The 11,472-nt window shown below is 36.5% G+C and overlaps 1 protein-coding gene across 4 annotated transcripts; it reads left to right on the forward strand.

Moving 5' to 3' along the window:
• The first annotated feature begins 1,145 nt into the window (after nt 1-1,145).
• On the forward strand, nt 1,146-9,808 carry LOC109111502 (transmembrane protein 268-like). Of its 4 annotated transcripts, none has more exons than XM_042776748.1 (11): nt 1,146-1,449; nt 1,547-1,594; nt 1,888-1,940; nt 3,036-3,168; nt 3,482-3,576; nt 3,672-3,779; nt 4,625-4,783; nt 4,880-4,990; nt 6,671-6,760; nt 7,226-7,435; nt 7,885-9,808. In XM_042776748.1, the coding sequence occupies exons 4-11, from the start codon at nt 3,057-3,059 to the stop codon at nt 8,047-8,049; spliced, it is 1,050 nt and encodes a 349-aa protein (XP_042632682.1). In that variant the 5' UTR covers nt 1,146-1,449; nt 1,547-1,594; nt 1,888-1,940; nt 3,036-3,056; the 3' UTR covers nt 8,050-9,808. The 4 variants fall into 4 exon arrangements, with proteins under 4 accessions (XP_042632682.1, XP_018979998.1, XP_018979999.1 ...); XM_019124453.2 differs by having other exon boundaries at nt 1,147-1,449; nt 1,846-1,940; nt 3,033-3,168; XM_019124454.2 differs by having other exon boundaries at nt 1,147-1,449; nt 1,846-1,940.
• Nucleotides 9,809-11,472: the final 1,664 nt, after the last annotated feature.

Consider the following 11,472-nt stretch of genomic DNA (forward strand, 5'->3'; position numbering starts at 1 on the left):
GAAGACTATATGATTTGGATTTTTGTTATTGAATAAATGGTAACAAGATGTTTGTTGAAAAGTACATCCTGAGCTCTGTTATAACAAACAGCATGACAAAAACAGAGGCTGCTTTAGTAATAAATGTGTAAGAGATATCAGAGGACCCTGAGGCAGTCCTGTGTTGCATTGAGTGCTGCACTACATGCAAGATATCTTACATTTTGATCACTTACTTTCTATATTAATGCAGAAGAAGACATGTTGTTGAACCGAAATGTGCTAATTTAATTCAGATTTGTCTCCACTGTGCTGCATATTATCCCTCTATACTACAAATCATTATATTAATCATCATCATCATCATCATCATCATAGAACAGTACATTACAAAAAAAAAAAACCTTATTGAACATTGTAATAAACGTATATCAATTTTATATTTTTAAATAAATAAATAAATACAGCAACAACAAATAGTTTATTTTCCTAAATGTTACCTCTGCATATTATTATATAACATTTTGATGTAACTAGAAATGATTACTTAGCCTGTTGATGGCATTAGTGTACTGGCAATGTTATTTTGTGCTTTTTATTTTTACATTATTTTCCCCCCTGGCCTTAAAGCCATAGCTTCCAACAGACATGATAAAAACATAATGATATTTACATTGACATGACATTGATAAGGAGGACATAGTTCAATCAAAATAAATATATATATATATATATATATCTATATATATATATATATATATATATATATATATATATATATATACATACTAATTTAACACAATTGGCAGGTGTACAAAACCAACATACTAAGCCACTGTTAGAGAACAGTGCAATTGGACTTTTAACTCAAAACCTGTTTTGTTTATTTTCTACAAACTCAATGACCAGCACCAGTTTTGGCAACAGCAAATACACGTAGAAAAACCACAGCATTATTACTGTATCTCCTTTCTCTTTCTTATTGCTGGGCTCACACACATTCAAGCACAGACACACACTTTTCGCCATGGCTCTGTGAAATTGTGTACATTCCTGCAGTCATGTGTTCACACTGAGCTGAGTCACAAGCTGAGAGGAAAAGAAACGACACAAAATAAAGAGATAGAGGAATAGCACGAGGGGGAGGGTTTAAAATCAGGTTGCGTAAAGGAGGAAGACACACTCACAGAGAGTGAAAGAGAAAGAAAGATCCTACGTGACCATGAGAGGAGCCTGATGGGGGGAAAAATGAGAGAAAGACAAAACAAGTATGAAGAGATAAATCAATGAGAGTTAAAACTGGGAGGAGCCTAACAAGGAAAAAAGAGGGAAGGTTGTGGCAACAGCAGACATGACTAAAAGAAACTGAGGCAGACACACTGAGAGAAATGAAGAAATGGATTTGCTGTTACATTCTCACTCTGTTCTTCAGCAGTTAAACATGTTTGCTGTATTCAACAACTAGCAAAGGTGAGTGAGAATGAGATGGAGGGATCATTTTCAGGGTAAGCTGTGTATATACACCACACATGCTGTATAATATCTATGTGTCTATCATTTTCTTCAGCTTGCAGGCTGCAGTGGAGTCAGCTGTGAATGCTTTCGTGTCTTACAGGTTTGTTGAACTTGCTGTAAAAGCATCATGATTTCAGTTCCGTGGGTCATAGCGGTAAAACATTCACAGCTCTCTGAAGCAGTTTCTCTATAATGATGCATATTATGTAAAAACACTGCTTGCAGCCACTTACAATAACTCAAAAAAGCATACAGAATGTTAAAAAAAAAAGGTTAAGAAATGCTGTCAGTTTCTTTATTGTTGAGACATCTAACATCTTCCTCACTTTCTTGTACACGAAACTCTAAAAGGAGAAGTTGACTGCAAGATTGGTGTTTCCTGTCCTTAAACAGGCAGTGCAACGTGCCAAAAACATCGACTGAGACAAACTGGGCCCTGACCAAAGGTTTGCCTTCGTCATTGATATTTTTTTGGCTGTTTCCTTTCTGAGTGCGAGATCTCATTTGAATGCTGTTTAGAATTATGAAATTATATTATGATTTTAGCTTTTCTTACGTTACAATATGTCTTGACCTTTCTAGACATCATTAGTTTGTTGTGCTTGTTGCCATAAATTAAAGTCGGCATGAAATTAAAATCTTTTTTTACTAAAATCCATGTTATTGTGATTCATTACCTCGTCATTTTTAATCAAAATGTCATGAGCTGGATCTTCTAGTGAAATAACAGACGTATGCAGGATTTCTCCAATCATTTAGTTCATTTAAACCCGCCTCACGTTCATCTGCCTACACTTGAGTGACATGCCCACATCTCAACATTCAATAAACAACTAATGCACAGAATAAGTCTCGCCCCGCCTTCATTTTTTACTTTTTCTGTTATACTCGGGATGTACGTCACAGTATGGAAGAAATGATCTGTTGTCAATGTGACTTTAAGAATTTGCTCCAATGACTTATTCATTGGTTTACATGTTTTAGGGAAACTGTAGTCACAGTTAACTAAACTAAAATAAACTAAATAATAAAGTAAACTAAAATGAGAAACCAATGTGGCCATCATGTACCTTAAACAAAGTAAACGTTTTATTATATATATATATATATGTGTGTGTGTGTGTGTGTGTGTGTGTGTTGCGTGTGTGTTGTTGACGACTGTATTTTTTATTTATGGGTGGATAAAAATATAAATCCACCATCCCCTCTGCAAAAAAAAAAAAGAAGAAAAAAAAGAAAGAAACAGTCATTTTAAACCTGGCTTGAGATTTATGTCCTTGAAAAGTATTCAAATGAGTGCACTATCAAATAGATACTGCCTCATTTGCATATTTAAACATAACATTTCTGTTATATAAATACAAAAACAGTTGTCTTAATCAATGGGTGAAGTATATTTGATGAAATATTCACCCTATACACATTTGGTGTTTTGCCTTGAGCACTCATTTTGTACAGTTTGATCATAATTTTCTTTAATAGGCAACTTAAATTGCAGTGACAGTGTTTGGTAATATTTGGGTGCGTGTGTTTTCCAGCAGGTTCTGACAGTGGCCGTTACCATGGAGGAGAGGGAGCGGCAGTGTAACGGAGAGGAAAGAGGTGATGTTGAATCCCCCACAGGACAGTCCGTCACGGCAGGAGAACCAGGCACAGCGTCCACATGGAGGAATGGTACGCGTTAACCCCGTTTCTCTCTATGCCTGTCCTCTTTCAGTATTAATATCAAACCAGCTAACCAAAATCATCAAAAACTGAGTGTGAACGTGTCCTGAATTAAATGTCTGTAATGCTCTGATGAGTTTTTCATACTATGTCATACTGTAGATCTTCTTTAAGGCCACAGGAATGGAAAATATGTGATCCAGTTAATCCACTTTCCTTCTTTCAAATGCATTACTTTCATTTTTAATTCTTAATAGGCTAAGAGACACCAGCCTATTAAAGATGAGATTTCAGTTTTAAATTTAAAGTGTCTTTCTGTCAGGTCAGTGTGTGGCTTGTGTGTCCACATCCACTTGGTTCACTCCCACCTTTGACTTCTCACACTGCAGGACTCTTCTGGAAACCAAAGGCTTCCAGGCTAGTAAATTTCCAGCATGCAATCATTTCTACTCATTTCTAAATTAATCAACGTCTTACTTCCATGTTGTATTTTGATGTTAAATCTATTTCAGATTCCAACAGAAGACTTTGAGGGTCCACTTCATCTAGCACTGGACCACCCATCCATCAGAAGATACCTGCTTTTCAACTCAAACATTTTCAATGTCATCATGTCACCAGTACGAAAAACTGTTCACACACACATTCCAGCACTAAGCAAAACTCATAGAACCTGTTATTTATATGCCCAGGTCCTATTTCAATCCAAAATCAAAAGTAAGACAAGTGTTAAGACTTACATTTTTCTTTATTACTGTATTGCAAAAAAAATAAATAAAAATATTTTCACTTTCACTAATTAAACCAAACATATAATAAATGGTAAATTAAAAAAGTAAATTATTTAAATGTTTATTAAGTTGTACTTATTTAAATCACTGTAGTATTGCTGTTGTGCCTTTCATTTAGGCTGATTTAAAAAAAATAATAATTCATGGCCGTTCATACCAAGAACGATAACTAAAAAGATAAGGCGACTGTGTTGTTATCATTATAGTTGTGGTATGAATTTCCATATTCTTGATTATTAAAACCTTATATTTATCCTTACTGTTTTTAGCTATTGTCCTTGGTGTAAACAGGCCTTTATAATAATATCTTTACTGTAATACAGTAAAAAAATACTGCATTGATATAAGAAACTTATGAGAATGACCAATAAATATAATGGTAATTACTAAAAATGTAAAATGTTCAGAAGCTTTATTTATTTATTTATTTATTTATTTATTTTTTAAAGCAAATATAGTGACATATAGTACCATTGTTAACTATTCAACAGTACAAGAAAACAAAACAATAGTGCAATTGGATTCAGAAATCAAGTTCTTCACAGGCTTGACATTTACCATATGACCACCTTTCACTATTTTGCACGAAACACTTCCAATCAGTAGAATGCAGAAATAAGCAGGCAGGAATTTGGAGGATCAGGACTGTTTTGCGTGTTCCACATCTGTTGCAGCTCTTGTATCTGGTGCTGTGGTGCGCTGTGTACTCGACCATTCACCTGTACCTCGATGGCAGCACAGCGGAGTTCTGGGCGCTCTGCCTGTGTGTCAGTCTGGTGTCCGTGATCCTCACCGCCGCCATCAACCTCATCTTCCACTACAGCAACAAAGAGGTGGGCTGTCACATGACATATCACCTCTGATGACGTCATTGAAAAGATGAACCCGTATCCCCTTGTAGCTAACATTAACAGGTGTATCTGTTTCAGATCAACATGAACACAGACGTGCGGTTGGTGGGGGTTAATGAGCACATGGCCAGGCACAAGCTGCTGTTGGGAGTGGCTGACTGGGTCCAGAAATGCAGAGGAAATCTGCAGGTAATTACTTCTGCACTATAATGCGTGTTTACTGTATACCGTATCTCGAATCATTCTGCCTGCAAGTGTTGTCAGCACGATCATCATACTTTAGGCCTTTTTGAATTGGGTAAGGAGTCAATTAAAGTTTTGTGGAAGTAGGTAACAGGTATTGATCATCAGCTTTGATTGTATGATGTACTTTGTACACAATTTTATTACTGATTAACCAGTTTATGTGGTACCTTACTCGAAAAACAACATTTCCCATCATCCTCTGTGGCTGCATGAGAAATTTAAAGGGATATTTCACCCATATTTGAACACTGTCGTCATTTCTTATTCACCCTCATGCAGAGGTGTAAAGTATTTGAGTAGATGTAATTAATTACTGTGCTTGAGTATTTTTTTGGATACTCTGTAGTTTTACTGAGTTTTAAAGATATTTGCAACTTTTACTCTCTATTTCACTACATTTTTGAATAAGCATTTGTACTCTTCACTCCACTATATTTGTAATGAGTGTTGCAATTGCACATTTTGAAAAGAAGTGATATCACCAACTACAGGGCACTGGAAGTACTATTTCTTGTGCGTTTTGTCCGTACTCACCCAAACTTGTCAACAAGGCTACTTTATGTGAATGCCAGTTCCTTAGCAACAGCAATGAGGCTGAAACCAGCTCATTCAGTGTATTCTTCACTATTCTCCTGTATTTAAATCAATAAACAAATTAAGCCAAAAAAACCCAACAACTTTATTTTATTCATCTGTTATACTGAAGAGACCTTTTTGAAGGATACTGTTGTAGTTGTTTTTTTTAGGTGTTCAGTTTTATTTTGGTTTTATAAAATAAACGTGATTGCACTTCTCACAAATCAACCCTCTCTTGTTCTTCACTCTTGACATGTGCATATTTGAGTCTGTATTTAGTATAAGTGAAACACTTAAGTACTGTTAAAATCAGATACTCAAGTTTTTGAAATTGGTGACTTGTAACTTGTAGTGGAGTAATTTTCACTGTAAGGCACCTGTACTTTTACTCAAGTACAGTTTTCAGGTTCTCTTTACACCTCAGCCGCCCCCCCCCCCCCCGCTGTTCCAAACCTGTTTGACGCTCTTTATTTTGCATGTCTCTGTGTTATTTTTGTCCATACAAAGTCATTGTTCACCAAAATTGTTCATGTTGGTTAACAACATTCTTCAAAATATCAGCTTTTTTGTTCTAGGGAATACATAAAGTCAAACAGGTTTGGAACAACATTAAGGTGTGTAAATGAAGACAGAACTGTCATTTCTGTGTGAACGATCCCTTTAAAATACACACGTGAAGCATCAGCTATATACCTTCCAGCATCCTTTGCTCTTATTTTTCTTGCATTATTGCTAAAAATCTTCTTAAAATGAAATTGTCTTTTTTGACCAAAATTATTTGCATGCATATCACATCGTAAATAAGATTTCTGAATTTGCAAGCAAGAATTTATTTGCCAGAGAGTTGAGAGAAACGGTTACTGGTTTAGTGGCATGAGAATAAAAGAGATTGTGAACTGTACTGTATAATCAGATAACTGAATGCCTTCCTGAGTCGCACTCTTATCTTGATGTTTTTCTTCTGTAATCAGATGGAAGTTATAATGTTTAGAGCCATGAACAGACTGTTTAACTGCTCTTCTTCTTGATCGTTCTTTCTGTCTGCAGCTCTTCTGTGTGTACTGGGACTTGTCCCCATGTCTGACATCTCTGACTGAAGCGCTGGACGACATGAGTTTTGTCAGGGATCAAGTACAGGTTGGCTTGCTTTTGTACACTGATTTGTTCTTATGTTGATGCTTCAGGGCTCCACAGAAAATAATCAATACAGAGATGTTTTGGACTACAAAAATAGTGGTACACCAAACAACTGTAGTGCGCACATTAAACTAAAATTAAAAGAAAAAAAACTTTTTGTTAACTGAAATAAAGTAAAATGATATAAAAAGTAAACTTATTTTATTTCAGCTAGTTGCCTTGCATTATTTCTTACTTTTACTTGATGTACTAAAATAACTAATACAGAAATAAAATGAATAAAAAAAATTAAAAAAGCAAAAACTAATAAAAAGATGCACAACAGACATCAAAATGTACTACAAAACTGTAACTAAAATTAATTAAAAATATGAATAAAACTATAATAGTATCTCAGTGATACTAAAATAACACTGCATGCGTGAGAACGAAATACTGTCACAAAGTTCCCGTTTTACTCTGCAGAAAAAACTCAAGAAAAGAATGTCCCACCTAGTTCTAGTGACCGAGGTCACGACCCTGGATCCCGAGGCTGGAGTACAGGACGAGGAGCTCCCAGATGAAGAGCAGCCGCTGCTGGAGGGACGAGAGCGAAGCGCATCAACTAGTCAACGAGAAGACTCTAAACTCACCAAAAACTTCAGCTTGATGCCTGACACCACTCTCTCAAATCAGGTGAAAAAAGAAATATTAATATAAATAATACACAAATCAGTCAGTGTCCCTATATTCTAAACACTGGTGGTTTGAATGATAATTTTACATGAAAGCTGATTAAATTTAGGCAGAAAATTAAAATGTATCAAATACAACACATTGTATCAATAGGAGATTATAATAGTTTACCATATTATTTTCTAATATATGAAAAAATCCTTGATAATTAAGGATGCATGATATTATTGTCCATCACCAAGCCAGCTATTGTCATCATAAGGAAATGAATGGGACAGGTTTGGGAGACCTCCTCCTATAATGTATTTGTTTATTTATATGTAAATGATGTTCCATGTAAATTTTTGGTTATATTTAGAATAGTAGTGTATTTGTTATAAGCTTCCCTTGCCTCTTAGGTTGAATCTTGTAACAGTTCAAGTGAAAAATGTGTGACTTGTTTTCTTCAGGCGATTGCTCAGCAGCTCCTGATGACCTACAGTGCACTTTATGTCAGACTGCTGGTATCAAACAAGCTTCCTGCTCCTCCCCAGAGGCCTTCAGGTGCAGAGAAAAATCATTCCACTTCCTCTCTGTGTCTGTGTGAGTATGTGGAGCTGAAGGTTCTGCAGTAGACAGAACATGACTATCAAATCTCACATTCAAAGGTATTAGTCATCCATTTCTTCGGGATGATTGTTTTGCTGTCCATTATGATATAGTCACAGACTGTTCTTGCTGCTCTTGAAACTGTTATGATTTTGTCTGTATACTGAAATATATATATATGTATAGTTGACTTATTGTGGTTTTCTATTTGCACTATATGCTTACAATGTGTGAAAGAATCAAGTGACAGCTGATTCTTTCCTCTTCCATGTTAAGTTCTTGTATTAACCAGACAAACTGACAAGATATCAATCTGCCAATCAAAACTGTCTGTTATTATTACTTAAAGCAAAAGATCACCCAAAAATGAAAGTGTTGAAAATGTTCATCTAGCATGTGGATGAGTTTGTTTCTTCATCAGAACAGATTTGGGGAAATGTAGCATTACATTACTTGCTCACCAGTGGATGCTCTGCAGTGAATGGGTGCCGTCAGAATGAGAGTCCAAACAGCTGATAAAAACATCACAATAATCCACAAGTAATCCACACCACTCCAGTCCATCAGTTAATGTATTGTGAAGTGAAAAGTTTCTCATTTTTAAGAAATACATCCATCATTCCATCATTAATTTTAAACCATCACTTCTGGCCAAAATACAAGTACATAATCTATTAGAACACTTCTTCTAGTTCACCACCTGTTGTGGTCTGTTTTGGCTTGCAAACGGTGCTTGATCTGTGCAGATTTCTCACCTGATTCAGATTTTTTTACTGGAGAAAATAATTTTATGGATAGAGGACTTAAAAACATCTTGATGGATTTGTTTCTTAGAAAATGGACTGGACTTGAGTGGATTACTTGTGGATAATTGTGATGCTTTTATCAGCTGTTTGGACTTATTTATTGACACGCAAGTGATGTAATGCTAAATTTCTCCAAATCGAGTACATTTTCCTGAAAGTGAGTGAATTATTCTCTTAAAGAGCAGGTTATATGGGTTTTTGAAAAATATCTCTTTTGCAGTTTATAATGTAGCTATCCTTAAATGAAAACAATCTGCAAAGTTGTTAATCAAAAAAGTGCATGATAAATAAAGATATTGTCTCTCAAAAGAGAGAGTCGGTTCTGAATCGCCTTAACAAGTCATTATATTTTCTAATCTTTTGCCTGTTACGGGTATACTGTGTCACTGGGTAACACATCTGCATAATCCCCGCCTGCCCGCAAAATACGAACAGAGTCTGACCTGCCCACAAACAAGGATAACACAGAAATACAATTCAGACCTTTTGTTGTGTGCATGTCATTTTATCAATGACTGATTCTCTAATCTTGGCTTTTATCTTCGTTGGCTTCTAATCTTCCTTCGTAATTTGGACTAACAAGATCTCCAAACCACAACCTGTAAGTACGATTGATACACTATGTGTACGTTTTCAACTGAGTGCTCAAAAAAAAGTTTTTATGTTAATATGTGATGTATACCTAGTGCAGCATTAGGTTTCCAGGTGAAGCACAATATTATTGTCTTACTGAAGTAGTTCGCTGTGAACCTACTATTTCCTAAGAATATGTCGATTATTGTAGACTGACATTGTTCTAATTGCTTTGTTTAATAATAAAGAATGTAGTGTAGCACACAGACTTTATAATCATTGTGAAATTGCTGTTTATTGTGCTGCACCAGCAGTTACAGGGTTAATGCGGGAGAGATGAGCGAATGTTAGGCTGCTGCGCCTGTGATACAGCTGTTCTGCCTTCTGATTAAAAGTTAAGACAGCATCTTTTGTCTGTCGTTCTTCAAACATTACAGTAGACATATTTTGGTTTAGCACTCGGCTTACGTATCCACCAAGTGTTCACAGTTTAGCAGCTAAACTTCAGCTGTGGGCACGATTCACTTGCATAAGTGTTTTTGTATTTTATGTAATTATTATAAGAACGGATTGGAGCGCTATATTGTTTTATGTAAAGGTGCTTTGTCAATGGTAGCGCTGGCTAACTGGCTCAAAGACTCCTCTCTGTGCCAATCACAACAGGTTTGGCCAGCTGACCAATCAGAGCAGAGTAGGCTTGAGGAAGGGAGGGGTTTGGCAAATCATTGGCAAATGACTCTAATATTAAATATATATTCTGAGAAAATGACTATGTTTTCTGACCTTAGATGCATTTAAACCTGTTGTAGGGCACTCCAACACAATATTAGGACACTTTAAAATACCATCTGACCTGCTCTTTAATGTTAGTTATTACACGGCTCTATGGAAAACTTGATTCTGATTGGTCAGTCACGGTATGTTTGAGGTATGTTATCCCTCGATAACCACTGGTAAAAGCTGATAACACAGGCTCATCCAGGTAACTGAAGGCGGCACTATATTCTTGCCAGGAACAGTTTTTTCTTGGTGGAACCTTTGCATTTGTTTAGCTAATAAAATATTAAAACTCAATTCAAAATTATGTACAATTATTTGATGTGTCATCCTTGTATCGCGGACTCACTCTCTCGTTTTATACAAACGCAGATGCTGCCATTTTGTTACCATTGTTTTGTATGCTGTAATGGATTATAAGATAACTAATCCCTTAAAAAAATGCTCCAACCGCTTCGCGTCGGGGTCCCGATCACCCTATCAGGGCTTATTCTGCTATAACAACCGGCTGGATGCACATTATCCCTTAATGCATAAGCTAATGTTAACTTATAGGAACTTATTGTAAAGTGTTACCATTTTACAGTTAGTTTATTGTTTGTGTTGTTTTGAGTGTGTATATATAAGAAGTAGTTGGAGGGGCGGGGCTAAAAACAAAAGGGACTGATGATGTCAGTCAAATGGGAAAGTTGTTTAAGAGGCGGAGAAAGTTAATAATGTGCACTGATGAGTCATTCACAAAATGACCAAGAGCATGATTTAAAGTAAGGTCAGTTTTGATTGATCTTCATCTGTGGTGAGCACAAGCAGCTGTTAAACATGAAATATGTGATTTTGCTGCATTTTCGCTTTAAGTGTGAACAGAGAAATGACTTGTCACTGGAAACTCGTCATGTCTAGTTAGGACACTGTGTAAAGCGCGGGTCTTACGTAAGCCTGGTGAGGGGAGGACAGTGCAGGGAGAGCGGAGAGAGATAGGAAATGACAGTAAGGGTGTCAACATGAATCAAGCTGCGAGTCAGTGAATCTACACTGCACTGCTCCAAGCTTGGCACAAACAGCACACGGGTATGCAATCCTAACCAACAGAGTGCAAAGCAGCTCGAAACAGCACTGCGCCGTGAGGGACGTGTACACCAGATGTAGCTGAACAACTCAGGCTGTTAATCAGCCTTGATGGAGCTGTGGAGGTGATTGGTGGGTGAGTACATGGACGCAGTATGGGCGACACAAACACATGGCATGAGGGTCAGAGCAGAAGAGGCAAAACTGTGTGGAAGGGGACAGCAGGCC

Source organism: Cyprinus carpio, chromosome A19, assembly GCF_018340385.1.
Source record: "Cyprinus carpio isolate SPL01 chromosome A19, ASM1834038v1, whole genome shotgun sequence".
NCBI classification, from domain to species: Eukaryota; Metazoa; Chordata; class Actinopteri; order Cypriniformes; family Cyprinidae; genus Cyprinus; species Cyprinus carpio.

What these genes read in the sequence shown, in the direction of transcription:
- LOC109111502 (XM_042776748.1), top strand. Translation starts at nt 3,057, where the DNA reads ATGGAGGAGAGGGAGCGGCAGTGTAACGGAGAGGAAAGAGGTGATGTT. An exon ending in AATGCAGAGGAAATCTGCAG is followed by an intron (nt 4,991 to 6,670) that starts GTAATTACTTCT and finishes TTCTGTCTGCAG; the next exon opens with CTCTTCTGTGTGTACTGGGA. An exon ending in ACACCACTCTCTCAAATCAG is followed by an intron (nt 7,436 to 7,884) that starts GTGAAAAAAGAA and finishes TGTTTTCTTCAG; the next exon opens with GCGATTGCTCAGCAGCTCCT.